Source organism: Macaca fascicularis, chromosome 7, assembly GCF_037993035.2.
Source record: "Macaca fascicularis isolate 582-1 chromosome 7, T2T-MFA8v1.1".
Taxonomy (NCBI): Eukaryota; Metazoa; Chordata; class Mammalia; order Primates; family Cercopithecidae; genus Macaca; species Macaca fascicularis.
Window position 1 is genome coordinate 14,821,562 of NC_088381.1, and position 20,783 is coordinate 14,842,344.

General features: G+C 34.4%; 1 protein-coding gene across 2 annotated transcripts in view; it reads left to right on the forward strand.

The window, feature by feature from the left end:
• SPRED1 (sprouty related EVH1 domain containing 1) overlaps positions 1-20,783 on the forward strand; it is a 101,113-nt gene that overhangs the window by 60,943 nt on the left and 19,387 nt on the right. For both annotated transcript variants that reach the window (XM_005559135.5, XM_045395271.3), the window contains 2 exons: positions 6,559-6,727; positions 9,044-9,090. In XM_005559135.5, coding sequence (XP_005559192.1) covers positions 6,559-6,727; positions 9,044-9,090 — 216 coding nt within the window. The remainder of the gene's footprint in view (positions 1-6,558; positions 6,728-9,043; positions 9,091-20,783) is intronic.

Below are 20,783 nucleotides of genomic sequence, written 5' to 3' on the forward strand. Positions count from 1 at the left end.
AAATTCTTTGAAGTGCTTACTACTTGTATCTGTCACTCAAACACCTCTGTCTCCATAGTCAAAAATCATCACTTCATAAATGATTTCCCATCCTCACATAGCAAGTAACCTATTGTGGGGTAGTGGCATCACCCGATCATCACTACTAAGATGTATTGAAGATTTACTGTGTGTTGGGCAGCATTTTGAATACTTTATGTATTAGCTCATCTAATTCTTAAAAGTCAGCTGGGTGGTGAATGGTAGAGACTGGATGGGACCCAGCAGGTCTTGGCTACAAAGCCTACAAGCTTAACTAATTACTATACTGAATTCCTCTTACACAATAGTAACAGTTTTCTTCTTCCTTGGGAAGTGAATGTGTCATGCTCCTGCCCTATTCTATTTTTCATAGCTTAATCATTATTTTGAACACTTTTCACTCATATAAAAATCCATTTTTGTTAAACACCTTTCTTCTTCCGCTGTCCCTTAACCTGGTGTAGTATAAGGAAACCATTTGTCTTCCCTCTCCCTTCATCTGTATCAGATTTTAATAAATTTATATCAACAGTATTTTCAGTTTTCTTGAAGTCCACAGTTCACCTGTTTATCTGTATTTTCATAAATAACGTCTGTTTAATGTGAACAGACAAAAGAATAAAAAATAAAAATAGATTTTATAAGTTGTTCTTTTCGCTACCACTGGATTGAAAGATCTTCTTAAAATACCTGTGGTTCCAAAAATATTTACCTTGCTAGTAAAGAATTTAGACTTGTATGTCTTAAGCAAATTAGATTTGTTTAGATCTGTGTTGGAATGCAAAGTTGTGCTACCAAAAACACCTACATATTGTATTTTCCTCCTTTATTATTATAGTCGCTTTCCTAGAGCTGGCTCCAGCCAGTCTATCTGCAGCAATTATATTGTACTCCAACCTGGCAAGATCTGTTTGTATGTAAAAGTCTGAATTTTTCTTCATGCAGTCAGTATAAACATTTAAGTGCTATTGAATTTGTTGCAGCTTTTTCTAGTTTAAAATTTTTCATTTTATATATATATGTGTGTGTGTGTGTGTGTGTGTGTGTGTGTATATATATGTATATTTTTTTTTTGGTAAATGTCTGTATTTCTAATCCCAGTGCATTTATAGGTGATCAAAAGTTCAAAAAGTTCTAGTACTAATACTAAAACATTACTCTAATTTGTTCTTTGTCAACCAGCCGCATTTTTAATGGATCAGTGAAGGGTTATTCTTGTCACATTATTTTAGCAACCTATTCTTTATAGTTACTGTTGATTGAGTCCTACATTTAATATTTACTTTACAGTAGCTGTCTACACTTCTGATGTCTTTCCAGTTTATTAATATTAAGTATCTTTTGAGTAAAAAAGAGAGTGAGGCCACTTACTGGTTGGCTTTTAAATTTATCTTTACTATCTATTTTATGAATGTCTTTCATTAATATAGTGGGGCCTGATGAAATTCACACCTACAGCTAATTAATACTAGCAAGAAGTTTGTTCAGCTTTTAATTAGAATTAGGTATGTGTTCCAATACACTGAATATTTTTAAGATTATGTTTTCAATAGCTTCTGGCAATGGCCTTTAGGATAGTCTTAACAAGACTTAGAATTATTTATTTCCTTTTGCACCATGTCTTGTCTTACAAAGAAGACAAGACATTAATTGCCATTGGTGATTAGCCTAACTTCATATTGGCCAGAAATAATGTATGCCTTTACCTCATTTCTCCTACAAAGTAAATAATTCACTTGGTAATATGGGATTGGTTGTTTTTAATCTCTTGTCAAAGATGTAATTGCTATTTTCTACAGTTTGCTAATTATGCCCATCTCAAATATGGTAATTCAGCATTGAACTCTGCTTCCTGTATGACTGTTGTTACTAATATTACTGTTATCTTTTAAGATACAGAATTAATACAGTGAAAACTACATTGGGCTAACGTCAGAACTTAGTGTTCTGATATAGTTGAGAAGGGACAGTGAAAATAGGCAGTAGATTTCAGTAATTTTAAGAATCCTCTATCCCTTAAAATTATTTTTGCTTTTCAGGAATGTAGGTTTAGTTCTGATCAGATGATGAGTAAACATCTTCTGAGGCATTCTTTTTCTTTGCTTTCTTTTTCTTTCTTTTTTTTTTTTTTTTAACAACTTTGAACCCCATTGATTTTTTTTTTTAAGTTTGAAGTAGATAGTTGGTATCCATCTCTGTTACTTAATCAAGGTGTACTATACATTGTCTTTAGTGTGATTAAAGTACATTTTTAAAAATGCTACTTAAAAGCAAAACAACTTTCTAATATATTATGTCACTTAGATAAATAAGAAAATATTGTACATTGCATAGGAACCTGTGAGAATTATGTAAATGAGTGATAGACTCTTCTAGGAGGCATATCCTAAAAAATATCTACAAAGATGTTGGGCGATTGTGCCAACAGATTACCTTTTTTCTGTTCCACTGCCTGTTCCAAAATTCATTTTAGCAACTACCATAGAAGTTTTTACCTAAAGGATAATCAGTTTTTTGCTACATTAAATATATAATACCAACAGTATTTTCTCATATTTTATAGATAGAAGTAAACATGTTGAGATCTAGTTTATAATTAGTATGTTTTTGTACTGGTTGGTACGATATTTAAACTCGGTATTTTCATGACTTTTCGGTGGAACACATTTCTGCATAGGTATTTATCTGAGTCAAAGAGCTAGTTCATTAGCCTCTTCATTTCCTCAGTGCATTTTAAAGCTCATTTTCATTGATTTATTTATAATTTCATCTTTTAGATTCAAGGGATACATGTGCAGATTTTGTTACCTGGGTATATTGGATAATGCTGAGGTTTGGGGAATGATGGGTTTTGACACCCTTGTACTCAATAGGTTTTCAACTCTTACCTCCCTCCTTCTCTTTCCCCAGTGCCTATTATTGCCATCTTTGTGTGTCTGAGTATCCATTGTTAGCTCCCACTTATAAGTAAGAACATGTGGTGTTTCGCTTTCTGTTCCTACATTAATTTGCTGAGGATAATGGCCTCCAGCTATATCCATGTTGCTGCAAAGGACATGATTTCATTCTTCTTTATGGCTGTTTAGTATCCCATGGTATATGTTTTATAAGTATATATGTATCACATTTTCTTTTTTTAATCCACCGTTGATGGACACCTAGGTTGATTCCATGTCTTTGCTATTGTGAATAGTGCTTAAACTTATTTTTAAAACTACTTTTTCTTTGAGTTTTGGGACGCTCTAAACAATAGATGCCTTTTGAAGACGAGATTAGGGTAGATCACGTTGAAATTTTATTTATCTGAGAGTTAATAGTTGAAGTATTAATTTTGGAAAATAGAAGAGGGGGCTAATTCAGTAATATTTTCATGTATTAAAAATTAATTTAGTGGTATTATATATTAAAAACTAGAATCAAACTGTTCTTATGTCCTCCCCTTTTTAACAATTCCAATTTAGCATTGTTTTACAAAATACTGCTTTTCCCACTGTTTATGGATATAGTAAAAATGTTGCAGTAATTTCTGACACTAACATTTACTTCCCCTTGAATTCTAGAGCTTAATCCTGAATTGTTGTTGTTGTTGCAAAATGGTTGTAACAAATATTTAATAGTAAATCTGTGTAAAATGCTTTAGCAAAGTGCTGACTCATAAAAGTTCTGGATATATGTACATTCCTTTCTTGTTTTGAGATGCAGTTTCACTCTTGCTGCCTAGGCTGGATTGCAGTGACACAATCTTGGCTTGCTGCAACCTCTGGCTCCCAGGTTGAAGTGATTCTCCTGGCTCAGCCTCTTAAGTAGCTGAGATTACAGGCACCCACCACCATACCCGGCTAATTTTTGTATTTTAGTAGAGATAGGTTTCACTGTATTGGTCAGGATGGTCTCAGACTCCTGACCTCAGTCGATCTACCTGTCTCAGCCTTCCAAATGGCTGGAATTACAGGCATGAGCCACTGTGCCTGGTTGTTAATTCTTTTCTAATACATGTAGAGTCGTCAAAGTATAGGAAGCAAAACTCTTGAGAGAATTTCACTGCATTGCCTATAAACGGGCAGGACTGAACCTTAGTCACATTTTTGGTTATTTCTGAATTAATAAAAGTTACTACCAAGCATTATTATATTTGGTGGTATGCTGATAAAAGGTTTTTAGCAATCAGCTTTCAGGAGGGGACACAAGTCAATGATTTATAGCATTTACATACCTCCACCATGGCTGCTTTCAGTCAGCATGCCATCATTGCATATGGCATTGGGAAGTGTGGTATTACGTAGTATTTCTACCATACAGATACGACAGACATAAACTACCTCAAGAACATAGGTAATTGTGAAAATAGAGTAAAATAATTTGGAACTGATGAGTTTTGTGTATTTATTATTTTATTTTTAATGTAATTTATTTCATTGTAGAGTTATATATTCTAGCTTTTTAACAATGGCTTCCAAAATTCCTGAAAATTTAATATCTGGCTCTTGGGAGCCAGTATAAGCAGACTCTAGCAGACCTCCCCTCCAAAAGCATAAATTAGAGATTCCTAGTCCATGATCTATGAATGAGTTCCTAGGGAAGTGCATAAAGCCTGAAAGTTTTTCTGAGGAGAAGTATTGGTTTAGTACCTAATGTTTGTCTGCGACTATAACTTAAGGATTTGGCAAATAGACAAAGATCAGGTCATGCAGGGCCTAGTAGGTCATAGTAGGAATTTTAGTCTTGAAAGCATTGAAAAGACATTGAAACTAGGAAGTGGTCCAGTAAAGTTGCTATTTTTATTTTAAGAAAAATTATTACTCTACCTGCAGAGTAGTGTAATTACTACTAGTAATTCACTACTACTAGTAATATATGAGGGGATCATCAGCAGTGCATGGAAGAGATGTGCAAGTGATAATGGTGATTGGAAAAGAGTGGAGGTAGTGGGAAGATAATCTTTCACCAAATACCAACAGAGCATTTATTATGTGTCATGTGCTACTATGGGTTTCATTTGAATTATTTTTAATTATTTCCTCCTATTTTCTTATAGGGGATTCTTAAAATAATTAAGGTGTGTAGTTCTAGTCTTTTTATTAATTAGATTAATTGCAAAGATCACTGATAGATCCACTTCTGTTTTATATAGTAATAGTGACAACTAACATTAAGCATATTGTGAATATGATGAAAGACAAAGGCCCAGGAACGAAAGATTGAAGAGACCTTATAACTGTCCTGGAATGGATCCTACACTGGAAAGATTTTTAAAATGCTATAAAAGACATTATTAGTATAGTAGGCAAAAGTGAAACATGGTCTGTGGAACATGGTCTATAGATTAAAGTTCTGTGTTGATTTTAAATTTCCTGAATGAGATCACCATACTGTGATTACATAAGAGAACAGTATTGCACTTAGGAAATACACTCAAGTGTGTATTAAAGATCAGTAGAACGTAATATATGTAACTCCTTTGAAAGAATTCATAATAAATGTTTATACATGGACATATGCATAGAGAATGTTAAAAAGTAATGTGATAGGTCTGGATAAAGGGCAAACAGGAATTTTCTGTGTTATTCTTGTTGCAGGTATTTCTACAAATCTGAAATACTTTCAAAATAAAAAATTTAAAAACCAAAGGTGTATTGCTTCATACATTGCATGAAGCTCTTTACATGAATGCACATTCGGTCATTCCACTCTAAGCTCTGGGATATTTTAATACTGCAATTTCTATTTTAGAGATGAGTAAACTAAGGCTTTAAAAAGTTAGGTAACTCACTTAAATACATATTTTGAGAAAGTGGCAAAGAGTATTTGTTTTACTGCCGTGACCGTTAAATTCTTACACAAAATATAAATACATCTTTTAAGACATTTAGGAAAATGACTTTATTTTATTTTATTTTATTTTGTTTTGTTTTGTTTTTGAGACAAAGTCTCACTGTGTTGCCCAGGTTGGAGTGCAGTGACCTGATCTCAACTCACTGCAACCTCCGCCTCCTGGGCTCAGACGATTCTTCTGCCTCAGCCTCCTGAGTAGCTGGGATTACAGGCATGTACCACCACGCCCAGCTAATTTTTTATATTCTTAGCAGAGATGGCGTTTCACCATGTTGGCCACGCTGGTCTCAAATTCCTGATCTCAAGTGATCCGCCTGCCTCGGCCTCCCAAAGTGCTGGGATTAGAGGTGTGAGCCACTGCCCCCAGCCAAAAATGACTTTAAAAAATTAAATTTCTATTACTACCAACCCCCTGCCTCTTTCCTGGAATTCCTGATATATTCCTCCAGAAATTTTGTGTGCAATGGGAGTGTATATATGTGTGTATTCTTTAAAATGGGAGTATAATAAGCATCCTGTTTATAATGTGCATTTTTTATTCCATCTTAATCTCTTTAGTGAGTGACTTCGTGAGGACTTTATTTAAAATATTAGAAATTATTCATTAAAAAGTAATAGCTTTTTATCACCTCAGTTTGTATTTATGAGCTACATTAGATGCATTTGATACATGTGTATTAATTTTTGGTATTTGGCTTTTGTCAGGTGGTTTTGGAATGTATGCTTAAAAAAGACCTCATTTATAATAAGGTCACTCCAACATTTCACCACTGGAAGATTGATGACAAGAAGTTTGGTCTTACGTTTCAAAGTCCTGCTGATGCTAGGGCTTTTGATAGAGGTATCCGAAGAGCTATAGAGGATATTTCTCAAGGTAAGTATTCTTGACTATTTTCTTATTTATCAGTTATATATAGTTGAGGTTATCTTTCTTAAAGTTGACCAAAAGTAGTTTTCACACTTTGACCATGTCAGCTTTTGTGATATGTGACCCGGCTTTGAAACCTCACAATAGATGAAGAGAAAATAATAGACTCCTTAACCTGATTTGTATTTGTCACATCATAGTCTATGTCAATTGCATGTACTATCTTGAATAGTCCATCAACAGCTGACTTCAGATAATTCAAATGTTTTAAAATAAAAGCTTGAAGGAAGGGGGACTAGAAATGTACAGCTGTGAGAATCCCAGTTGGTATTCAACTTGTGTATGTATGACACCAGTCACATCCTTTTTTTGGGTAATTATATAGAACTTGTAATATTCAAATGTATGTAGACTGTAGTTATTCCACGACAAAAGTCTTTACTTTATTGATTTCATTATTGAGGATTGGCAGACTTCCAAACCTCATCTATTCCTTTGTTATCTTTTCAGTCTATGTTAACTCAAAAGCATACAGGTTTTGAAGGGAAGAATAATGTTTTTTTATTTAAGACTGACTTATGCTTACTTAAAAATCACATTAAAACCCATTTCTTCCCATAAAGGTAGAAATATCTAAGACTTGTTTTTTTTTTCTAATTAGGAAGGAAAATTATTTCAATTTAACTTTCTGTATGAAGTAACTGAAAGTGTGCTAGACTACATTGTGATTTGTGTATTTTGAAGATGTCATTTTAATAAGAAAATCTGAAAACAAACTATGAGACCAGTCACAGGCAAGAACATGGAAATATGTTGTACAAATCTGTTTTGATAGTGCATGAAACTGTAGTTAAGTAATTTATTTAGCTACTTTAAAAGATTGGAATTTGGTAAATGAGTAATTTTTTATTCTGATCCAGAAAAAATTACTATGAAGTAATAGTACCCATTTTGTATTTATTGTAAGACCCCATAAATTCTCCCTAGATCAGTGTTCTTAACCTTGGCTACACATTACAATCACCTGGGAAGCTTTTGAAGCTTAAAATGACTTAGTCTCCACTCCAGACCAATTGAATCTATCTGGGGAATGGAGTCGAGTCACCCATTATTTTTCACAAACTCCAAGTAAGTTCAAATATAGTGAGGAATTGTTCTCTAGTCAAGTAATTTGAATTTGAAGAAAAAAAATAAGAAACTTAAAAAAAAAATACATGATGCCCTGTGCCTCATTCCACAGAGATTCTGATATATTTTGGTTTGACGCCATACTCTGGCATCAGTGTATTTTTTGACAATTCCTCAATTGATTCTAACCTTTAGCAAGGTTTGAAGAACCAGTGCTTTAAAGAGAAAAATATTATCCATGGCTGCTGGAATTTATATGATTTAAAGTTTTGAATTACTTTTAAGCTTATGCTCATGTACCATAACAGTATACTTCTTTCACTAGGATCAAATAGATTGGGTTTAATGTTTTAAAAAATGATTTACAAGGAGTAGCTTACAAACTCCCAGGTAGAATAGACTATAGTACTTATTCTGCCTTGTTATTTTTGAACATTGAAAAACATTAGCTAGCATTATCATCAGCTGTTATATAGACTTTCAACAATCTCAAATTGCTTTTACTTGACCTTCTGTGACAAAAAGATAAAATATGCTGCTCTTTCAAAAGGGCACATTTCTCCTTATCTCATGCCTACTCCATGCTAAGCTGTGCCTCTCAAGGGTAGCATGAACTAAGAATACTAGGACAAATCCTTCCTTATTAATTTATTGAAACTAAAGGTACCCTTAACAGCATGAAAATCTGTACAGAGACATTGATGCACAAAAGTCAGTAACAACAGTTGGCCTTTAACTATCAATAGTGGATTAAAACTCATTTGTTTTCCATCTGAGCTAAAGCAACTAAAATCCTGGCTTTGGGTACTAAATACTGTTTCCTGGGTCAAAGCATTCAGAAAAATTGAATAATCGCATCTTAGCATCACCAGAGCAGTGTAATTATAATCTGCCTAGTAATTGGCAGTATTTGGGAGAAACTAGGGGCAGGGGGTGCTAGAGATAGTATACTTTCAGAGAAAACATCTCGTTAGTTAAGCAACTGGAAATTTTCCTATGGAAGAAGGAAATAATTACATTATTCTCCATTATTCTAACGGGCAAATATAAGTGGCCAGTATCTTAATTGCCAGGCAATCCAGAAAGATCTCTGATTAGTCTTTTAAAGTATTATAATGACATAATCAATTAGTCATTAATACTGGACTCTAAGACAAAAATTCTATGCTTAATTAACCTTATCTATTTTCTTAGGATGCCCCGAATCGAAAAATGAAGCTGAAGGGGCAGATGACTTACAAGTAAGTAACGGCTTGGAAGGAATTTAAGGATGTGGAAGAAATCACTAGCCTTATTAAATAAACTTATCAATTGCTAAGAATATTTCTAAGACACTGTATTTGTCAAATTTCTCCAGAAAAAAATAACCAATACAGGTTGAGCATCCCTCATCTGAAAATTTAAAATCTGAATGTTCCAAAATCTGAAACTTTTTTCTTTTTGAGACAAGGTCTTGCATTGTTGCTCAGGCTGGTCTCGAACTCCTGGGCTGAAGCAATCCACCCACCTCCCCACAATGCTGGAATTATAGGCCTGAGCCACTGTGCCCGGCCCCAAAATCCAAAACTTTTTGAGTATGGACTTGACACCTCAAGTAGAAAAAATTTACACTTGACCTCATGTAATGAATCACACTAAAAATGCAGTCAGAATTTTGTTTCATGCCTGAAATTATTTTAAATCATGTATAAAATTACCTTCAGCCTGTGTGTTATAAGGTGTATAAACATAAATAAATTTCATCTGTAAAGTTGGGTGCTATCCTTAAGATGTCTTACTATGCACATGCAAATATTCTGAAATTTGAAACAGTTCTGGTTCCAAGCATTTCAGATAAGAGATACCAATCTTTATATAGAAAGTAAAGTTTCTTTCTTTCTTTTTTTTTTTTTTAAGGAAGTGGTTCATAAGATTGTGGGCTGGGTTGGCAGAATGGGCAAGCATGCTGGAAATTGGCACAAGTTGGTGTTGCAGTCATGAGAAGGCTGAATTCTATTCTCTTCAGAGGACCTCAATCTTTTTTCTTATGCCTTTCAACTAATTGCTTGAGGTCACCCACATTATGGAGGATGCCTAACTGCCATATTATAAGGACATTCAAGCAACACTATGTAGTTGTTCATGTGGTGAGGAACTGAAGCCTTCAGACAACAGCCATATTAGTGAGCCACCTTGGAAGCAGGTTATTCAGCTCCAAGCAAGCCTTAAGATGACCAGTTGTGCCATGTTTTCACTGCAGCCTTATGAGGGACCCTGAACCAAAACCATCTATTTAAGCTGCTCTTGAATTCCTGGTCAACAGGAACTGTGAAATAATAAATGTTTGTTATTTTAAGCCACTAAATTTGGGAATGATTTTTGACTGATACAGATTCTGGAGACCTGAAAATGAAGTGCTGCTGCAACAAATACTAAAACATGGGAATGACTTTGGACTCAGGACTCAGACAGTAAATAAAAGCTGGAAGGTCTTTGAGGCGAGGTTTAATAAAGTTCCGAAGAGACTGTTACTGGAAGCTTAAAGGTCTTTGGATAGAGCGTCAGTGAGGGTTTAAATGAAAATGAAGAAAATCATATTGGAAAATGGAAGAAAGGGAATGTTTGTTTAGTGTCTGAAAGCTTAGCAACGATGTCACCTGGCAGTAATGTGGGAAACAGAAAATATACCCAATGTACTGGGTGGTTAAGCTAAGGAGTTTTCAAGCAAAAAGTTGAAGCTTTTTGTCTGATTTCTTCTTACTGCTTATGATAAACAGTAAATGAGAGAAGTAAGCTAAGGAAGGACTCCTAAACAAGAATCCAGGACTTCGCTGGTTTTGAAAATTCTCAGTTTCTCAATATGTCAAACAGCTAAGATTAAGAAATGGCTTCTAAGCAAAGATCAAATCCAGGGCCTTCTCAGAAAAGCATTGTCTAAGGATGTGAGTGTAAATTCCTTTGTTAAGACCTCAGGAGGATTTAAGATGAACCTCAGAGAATCTTTCAATTAAAGTAATAGGTCCTATAAGAAGTGTAAATGTATGTCACATAGCAGAAGTTTAAGGTTGAGAAGAGTTTTTCTCATTTATGAGTGTGCTTTTTATCTAATGGAGTGGACCGCTATAAGATTCACAAAGTTTTTTGATGCATTATATTGGCAGAAATACCACCTTTGATTGAAGAGGGGCCCTTTGAATCCCCAAAATTCTACTTGCAGGAAGCAAGTTGAAAACTATACAGATGCAAACTTGGTCCACCCTTCAATGAAAATAGAAGAAAATTAGAAATTAGAACCAAGATCTCAAAGGCCAGAGCCAAGAGTTATGAAAAATTATTCCCAGGTCCTAAGTTCCACTCTAGGAACTTCCAACGTTGCCACCTTGATTTCAGAATTACGTGCACCAATAACTATGTTGTTCCTCTCATTTTTTCCACTTTTGAACAAGAAGGTCACATGGCAGTTATCCTCTGCCTGTCCTACCATTGTCTTTTGGGTATGTGTTGGGCAGGTAATTTGTATCTTTAGTTCCAGATCATCAGATTGAGAGAAGCGATATATATTCAAGGAGCAGCATTTAAGGAACTACATATACCCAGGGAGTTTCATCTGTACCTGCACCTGTTTAGAAGATGGCATCCTAGCTTTGAAGATGTTGCTATAAAAAGATGAGACTTGTAGGGAGTCATGGGAGGGTAGAATGTATTTTGAATATGAGAAAAATATAAATAATTGGTGTTCAAAGAGAAGTGAATTATGGTCGTTTTAAAATATGGAAACATTTTATACTCCTTTCTTCACTGGAGTCTAATTCCCCTCTTCCTGAGTATAGGCTGTTCCTAGGGACTCACTTCTACCAAACGGAATGTGTTGAAAATGAAGTGTGACTTCTGAGGGCAGATGATAAGAAAATTTCTGGCTTCCATCTTGCTTTCTGTCTTGCATCACTCTGGGAGAAGCAAGCTACTATGCATGAGGACACTGAAGGAAATGTATGAAGAGATCCATGTGAGGAATTGAGGTCATCTGCCAACAACCAGCAAGGAACTGGAGCCTTTTAGCAACAACCACGTGAAGTGAATCATCCTGAAAGCAAGTCCTTCAGCCACAAACAAGCCTTCAGATAATTACAGCCACTGCCAGTCTCTTGACTAGAACTTCATGGGGACTATGAGCCAGAATCACCCAGCTAAATTGGTCCCACATTTCTGACTTACAGAAACTATGAGATAATAAATGTTTGTGTTTGAAGCTGCTAAGTGTTGTGGTAATTTTTAATGCATCTATAGGTAAAGAATGCAGAAGCAGAAAGGGAAGTTTAACTTTTTCTTAAGATGATTAGAGTGATAGCTAATTTTTTCAGAGTTACAACTGCAAAAGAAAACTCTTAAATTTACTTTAGTACCATTTATTTCATTTATGATGTTCCAAAGGTTTAGAACGTCATTCTTCTTTTGAAATGTATGGGAAGTTGCAGTGTGTTATGATTTATCTAGCTACTTTATTAGGAATAAAATACATGTTAAGTTTCATAATTCATCTTATGGGCTTGACATAAATAAATGTTTTGAATACAGATTATGGTTTAAGGTAGTGTTTATATCAGGTTTACTTCATTGGCAATTATTTACAAAGACAATATAGTTTAAAAGAATAACGCATTATCTAATTTTTTAACACAATAAAAGTAATGATAATGTTATATTTAAATAAATGTTTTGAAGGTATTAAATGCCAGAGTGGAAATCCTCTCTCTTTTGAATGTTCATTAATTAATTCAACAAATATTTGAGTACCTATTTTTGTGCCAATAACTTTACTAGACATTTCCTTCATAAGTTATTGGACAACTTTCTGCTTTCAACAGTTAATGTCTTCATCAGTTATCATAAGTCAACAGAAAGAAATTTACCTTTCTATTTCATATCTGTCTTTGGAGGGTTTTATAACAGATCATCATTTGAATTTGAAATCCTATCTTGCTCATCTTTTATTCCTGATGTGTAATATAGTGCTAATCACATACATAATTGGCACTCAAGAAAAGTTTTGAGGAAAAATCTTAAAAATTAAGATTTTTAAAAACCTAATCAATAATAAGGTATTACTGTTCTTTTCATTCAGTTTCTTTCTTTGACTATTTTAATGAGGCAAATGAGAGCTTTTGGTTTTTTGTTTGTTTTGAGACAGGATCTTATTCTGTTGCCCAGGCTGGAGTGCAGTGGCATGATCTCAGCTCACTGCAGCCTTTGTTTCCTGGGTTCACATGGTCCTCCCACCTCAGCCTCCCGAGTAGCTGGACTATAGGCACGTACCACCACTCCCAGCTAATTTTTGCATCTATTTGGTAGAGACGGTTTTGCCATGTTGCCCAGGCTGGTCTCAAACTCCTGGGCTCAAGTGATCCACCCACTTGGTCTCTCAAAGTGTTGGGATTATGGCATGAGTCACTGTGCCTGGTCTGGGTTTTCGTTGTTGTTGTTTAATGCTAGCTTATGCTTTGTTTTAAGATCATTTTTAGTGCTGACAGAGTTGTCACTTACAACATTTACAGCTCTTATTGTTCAGATATACTGGATTGAGAACAAAACCCACAAAACTTACCTCACAACAGGCTTAAGGTTAAAAGAGGAAAAGATCTTAGATATGTTTTGGGGCAGAAGAAAGATGAGATCTGATTGATATGAAGTAAAACATTGTCATGTTTTCTCGTTTGGCCATTGAGAAGTACATGACTAACTTAATCTTTTTTAGAAGTAAGTAATGTCATTTCTGAGCCAAAATGATTAGAAGGCTATGATTTATGTTTGTCTAATTTTGCTTTAGGCAAGGGATATGAATTGTTCATGTAATGATTTTCAAAGGTGGTAATATTTTAATAAGGCTCTATATCTGAAAACTAAGTGGACTGGCTTTATTTAGGTAGTACAGAGTATTTAATGGTACCGCAAGCTATCACAATCCTTTAGTAAGTGCTGCCTTAACAGTTTTCAGAAAGCCCTGATGTGTCTTAGATTGAATTTTATTTATTACCCAATAAGAGAGCAAAAAAATTCGCTGTATAACTTTTTGCATAATGTTTTGTTATTTAAAATTTTATTGACTCTTAGACTAATATATGCATATTTTGAAAATTATAAAGACAAAATTAGGAATCATTCAGTCCTACCCAGAAATAATTACTGTTCATATTTGGATATTTCTGCTTAGGCTTTTCTTTCTTCTGACATCTTGTATACAAATGCATACTTCCTTTTAGAAGCACCATTGGGATCATACTTCTAAAATGCAGTCAGCTTAAAATCTCTTGGCCATTTTCATTGTGTCAGTCTAACTTCAGAGTCTTTGATCTTAGCCATTCCATTATGTAGCTATACTACAATTTAATCATTCACATCATCGAATATTTCCCACAGCCTTTTACATACATTTTAATTTCTGTCTTTGAGTGTGACCTTAAGATAAAAATCCTAGAAATACATTTGTCATTTAAAGGGTTGAAGATTTATGTGTTAGCAGGATGTGTATAACTACTCCTTATTAACTCAAAAGTTGATCTACAGACAGTAAACAGTCTCTGCAAACCTAATACTACATTAAGCCAAACTAACTCTTCGTTAGAAAGGTAGTTCTTCTGTTGAATAAGCCAGGTTACAGGACTTGTTTTCCTTTACTATTGCCAGACATTGTGTCTTGCTGCATTTTTCATATTCCTTGTATATTTTTTCATCACAGATGGCTGTGTTCAGGTAGCTTAAAGAAAATGCTATATGCTGTTAATGTTTCCAGTCAAAGCTCATAGACAAATGGAAAACTAAAAATTCAAGGGTTGGTTTGTTCTTACCCTTAAGCGAATCAAACTAAAGAAATCTAATGAACAGAATAGGAGACAGTTGTGGCCAAATTTAAAATGAATTGAAACTGGAAACACTACACCACAATGTTAATAATGGTTTTTTTGGGCTTGTGGAATTAGAGTAATTGTTTTCGTTTTTTTCTATGCTTCCTAAGCTAGCCTAATTTGAGCATATAATTTTAAATACCTAAAGAATTGCTATGGTAGCATGTGTAACACATGTAATGCCAAGATATAAGGGCTCTTTACCAAAGAAAAATTTTAAACCACTTCTGTCATTTAATAAACCAATGATATAATTGTTATAAAACTTACTTTAGTAGGATATGAGGCAGCCACACATTTTGCAAACCTGTAATTTGTGATTTACAATTACAAGAATGATGTTCTTGAGCAGTATGTTGACTGTGATATCCCTTTTTTTCTGCATTTGATTTATTTATTGGGAATCATACATTAACAAGGGTTTGCAAAACAGCACTAAATTTTCTCTCTCTGAGAGCTAGCACTAGAAGATGGGGTACAAAGGGAGGAGAGAAGCAACTTTGTTTTTGTTTTTTCTTTAGCTGTCATCTGGCCTTATGTTCTGCTCAAGAGCTACAGCTGGAATTATTTTATTGCTTTACTCTGTATCCTTTTGCCTCTACACACAAAATTGCTATAGAAGTCTTTGAAAAATAAAAAGTTAGGCACTCACTTGTCAACCATAAGAGAATAATTCTTATACCAGCAACTGAGAGAAAAACAGCTTTTCATTGTGCACTATTGGCATGGTTACTTTGTAGACATTACACATTAGCCTGTGCCACCATACAATACTAAAAGCATCGAATGTGAGTATATATAACTGCTATAGATGTTTTTTTTTTTAAACTAGAGATCATGCCAGTGATTTTACAGTCTTTGTGCCTATCATATATTAACTTTTTACTCTTGTGGAAGATTTTTGGGATTTCCCACCACCTAATTTTATCTTATCTTCATGTTTCCATAGTAATTGTCACTTTTCAGGGGTTATAACCCAGTCAAAAAAAAAAATAGAAGTTTGTCTAAGTCTGAACACTTTATGCTTAATCATATCCAAATTAAGAAAATGTTTTGGTTATTACTACAGGTTGAGTATCCCTAATCCACAATTCAGAATGCTCCAAAATTCAGATTTTCTTAAGCACCGACATGTGGCTCAAAATAATGCTCAGATTTTGAATTTTTTTATTAGGGTAGGTATATTATATTATATTATACGCATTTATACTTAGGTTGAACATCCCTAATATAAAAGTTAGGTAAGTGATACGACCCAGTGTGGGCAGAGATGTAAGGAAATGGTTCCTCTGTCTTATACAATTCAGGGGTTTTCAGTTGATAACATAAGTTTACCAAAGGGTAGCTTGGTAATGTAATTGAGTATGTGTATATACTTTATTCAACAATTCCATTTATAGGAACTAATACTAAAGAAATAATACAGGTACACCAAGATATATGTAAAAAGAAGTACATTACAATGCATGTAACAGAAATTTGGAAATCTAAATGCCCATAAATAGAGTATTAGCTAAGTAATATATGACATACGCAATACTGGACTTCTCTGCAGCAGTTGCAAAGTGTAACGTGTATACTGATATGGGGAAGGTCCATGGAATGTTAAGAAGTGAAGAAAAGGAGCCCTGTATGGATAGACTAATATAAATGGGATCAAATTGTACATAGCATGTAAACACATATACATGCATTAGGAAATTTAGGAAGATATATGTCAAATAGTAATAGTGGCTATTCCACAGGAGTAGGATTATGGAAATAATTTTTATTGTTTTTATAACTTGAACTTTGAATAACAGTTATTCAGAGATTTTTTTTTGCCAGGTGTGATAGCTCATGCCTGTAATCCCAGCAGTTTGGGAGGATGAGATGGAAAGATTGCTTGAGCCTAGGAGTTCAAGACCAGCCTGAGCAACACAGTGAGACTCTGTCTCTACCAAAAGTAAAAAATTAGCCAGGTATGGTGGAGTGCACCTGTAGTTCTAGCTACTCGGGAGGCTGAGGTGAGAAGATCATTTGAGCCTGGAAGGTCAAGGTTACAGTGAGCTGTGATCGTGCCACTGCATTCCACCCTGGGCAACAGAGCAAGACCCTGTCTAGCTAACTAGCTAGAGTGTTTAGATTTATTATTGCTTAAGGAGCTCTCTGTATACACTTTTTTCTATTATATCACATTTATTCCTGAGGTATCAATGTGATCTGATTATTGGATATTCGCATGTCACAGATTATAGAATTCTCAGTGTGCACCAGGCATATAGTTCTATGCTCCAGGGATAAAACTTAGGCAGAGTCCCTCCTTAGAGGTTGTCCTAGTTCGTTCTAGCTGCTACAGCAAAATCCCATGACTGGGTAGCTTATAAATAAAAGTAATTTGTCACCATTCTTGAGTCTGGGAAGTCCACTCTCAAGGCACAGACTGTGCCTGGTGAGGGCCCACTTTCGGGTTCATAAGTGGTACTTCTTGGCTATATTCTCACATGGTGGAAAGAACAGGACAGCACTCTGGAATCTCTTTTATAAGGACACTAATCACATTCATGAGGGCTCTACCTTCCTAATTGAATCATAGCCCCACCTCCTAATACCATCACATTAGTAATTAGATTTCCACATATGAATTTTGTGGGGGACACAAACATTCAGAATATAGCACTGGTTCATGGGAAGAATGTAAATAAAAGAATACTCAGAATATACGGTGATAGATACATGTAATTTTAAGGTAATTCAAAGGAGAGAGTGAATAACTTGTGAGTGAATCAGCAAAGACTTTTTAATGAGTTTGTGGCTGAGGTTAAGCATAAAACAGTTTTTTAGTGGAAAATTTGAAGCATGTCATTGTTGGGCAGAGGAAGCGACTTGTACCAGAAAATCAGAAGTATGAAACATCAGATGCTAACGGAAAGAAACAGGTACATCAATATTTGTAAAGCAAAGAAATGAGGATGAAAACCAGTAGGAACAAGCCATATTAAGAAAGCATATTGACTCTTTAAGTAACAGAGTGTGTATTCATTTATTCTTTTGTTCATTCTTGGAGTTTCTTATTCACATAAGGAAAGCCACTATGTAATTTTTAATAAGATGGATCCATTATAATACGAATTAAATAACAGATATACATATAAGAGTGAACAGTATGATAGCACCTTGTCTTGGTAAGAATATGGAGCACTCATTGTGGATATATGAATTGTTTAAACCACCTTCGAAAATCATTTTCATTATGAGAACTGGAACAAATGTATATCCTGTGACCCAGCATTTCTATTCTTGGATATCTTCTAGAGAAACTCTTGGGTATGTATACCATAAGGCCTATAAACTATTATTCCTAGCAACGTTTATTGAAAGAGCCAAAAATTAGAACTGCCCAAACATCCATAGGCAGAGAATAGATGAATAAATTGTAGTGTTCTTATCCAGACTCTGCCACCTAGTAACTTTTATTTTAGGCAAGTTGCTTAATCCCTTTGAATTTTAGTCTCTTCATATGGAATAGGTTGTAATGCTGTGTACCTCAAAAGATGATTGTGAGGATTGAGTTAACCCATGTAAAGTACTTGAGACTGTCTTGACACATGGAAAATGCTCAATATATTTCAGCTGTCATTGGTACACAGAGGTCAACATGACTGATTATTGCTACACATGTCAGTGTGAATGAATTTCACTGAAAAAAATTGAGCAAAGAAGTTTCAGAATATCCCACGATATCAGTCAGTTCAAAAGCATCTATAACTAATATTGTTAAGGGATATTTGTGTGGTGAAACTGTAAAGAAGATAAGAAAATGAAAAACAATATGACTTCAAGATAGGGTTTATCTGCTGAGGGTCCAAGTGATACAGGTGGGAGTGCTAATGTGGAGAAACACAAAGGGGTAATTAGTTGTATTGGTTATGTTCACTGAAGTTGGGTGACAAATGTACACGTTCTATTATTATTTATATGGTTATGTATATAGTCCTTTATACATATAAAATAACTCCTTAGAGAACCCATGAGTCCCCTGGTTCTAGCCTCAACTCCCCAGAACTATATTAATAGTTCGGTGTGTAATAATTTCTGGTATTTTAAAAGTAAAAATATATATACATCAATTCATCCTTCTATCAGTTAGACAAATGGGATCATGCCATATTGACTGTTCTGTACCTGGCTTTTTTCATTTAACAATAGCTTGGGAATACTGAAAATATCATTTTAATCACTGCACAGAATTCTATCATATATTATAATTTTAAACCAGTTCCCTGCTGGTAGAGCCGTAAAATATTTTGATTCTTGTTTTCTTTGTTTTTGTTAAAAAATAGTGCTACTGTGATTGTGTGTGTGTGTCTGTGTGTGTCTGTATATGTAGTCAATCTCTCAAAGAAATGCTGGGTCAAAAAGTATGAATTTTTTTTTTTTTCCAGTGGCATTGTCAAATTGCACTCTCACCAACAGTGCAAAAAAGTATTTCTATTTCTCCAAACCCTTGCCAACATTGAGTGTTACTACGTATTTTTTTACGTCTTACCTAGTTAGTATATAAAAATGGCATTATACTTTCATGTGTCTTTAATGGTCAGTATGTTTTCATGTACTTACTGTCCATTTCTTTTTCATAGGAAAATAAAATTGGGCTTTATCTTGTGAGTCTCATGTTTCTCAGGGAGAGAGGGCCCATTTCTATGTACTGTGTAAATTATGTACCTTGCAAAAGAGTTCCTTAGCGAATACTTATTCTCCTCCCTGTCCTCCAGTATGTGCCTAGTCTTCCAACAAAGCTTTGGTAATTGGAAACCTTAAGGGGTTTTGAACAGAAAAACCAATTAGATTTGCCTGAAGAATAATGGGACAAAGGCTGGGAGCAAGGAAATCAGTTAGAAACCTACTGAAATAAGACAGGCAAAAAACGATAATGAGGGCTTTGCATTAAGATGGTGAATAGTGGGTATTGAGAAGAGGAAATGGATTTGAAAGATATTCAGAAGATTACCTTGTTTAGAAAATTATTTTATTGACATAAAGACATATTCTGCATGAATTCAGAAGGATTTGGGCAAAGGTATAGTATGTCTCTCAGTTAATTATTTCAGATGAAGAGGGAAAATGTATTTAAGCTAAAAAGTGATTTCATTGATATAGTATATTTGTATTATGCTTTTAAATATTATGATTTATCAGGCACAGTGGCCTGTACCCATCTGTAGTATCAGCTACTAGGGAGGACCAGTTGAGACCAGGAGTTTGAGGCCATCCTGGACAACATAGTAAGACCCTGTCTCTTGAAAAAGAAAGGCAAAACAGGAATAGAATTGATGCTAAACCTGTCTCATTCTAGCAATAATATTAATTCATAAACATGGTAATTGAAAAAAAGATCAGTCTCATTGAGTCACCCCTCCAATAAAGTTTAAAATAATAGCAATTTAAAATATAAAATGATTGTATATCAAAAGTAAGGGAGAAAGTATTCAGTACCTTGATTTTAAAATTATATAAAAGTAAGCTTACAAAATTAGAAAATTAATCATACCATCAAGGAGTATTAACCATTTTATTTCCTTCTAACTTTTTATCTTTTTATGACTGATAATACTGTAAATAAAATTTTATATACTGAGTTTTTTAACACTAAACATTTCCTACATTATATATTACATTATTCCCAAACCTGATTTCAAATGACAGCACCATATTTCACTTTATGGGCATATCATAATTTGCTTCACCATTCTCTTATTATGGCATGGTTAAGTTGTTTCTTTTTACTATTAAAAATAGTTCTCTACCTAGAGGAAAAGAAGTCATACGAAAAAGATACTTGCACATGCATGTTTGTAGCAGCATAATTTGCAGTTACAAAGTACGGAACCAGCCCAAATGCCCATCGATCAATGAGGGGATAAAGAAAATGTGGTATACACTCACACACACACACACACAAACACACACACACACAAACACACATTATGGAATACTACTCAACCATAAAAAGGAAAGAAATAATGGCATTTGCAGCAACCTGGGTGGAATTGGAAACTATTATTCGAAGTGAAGCA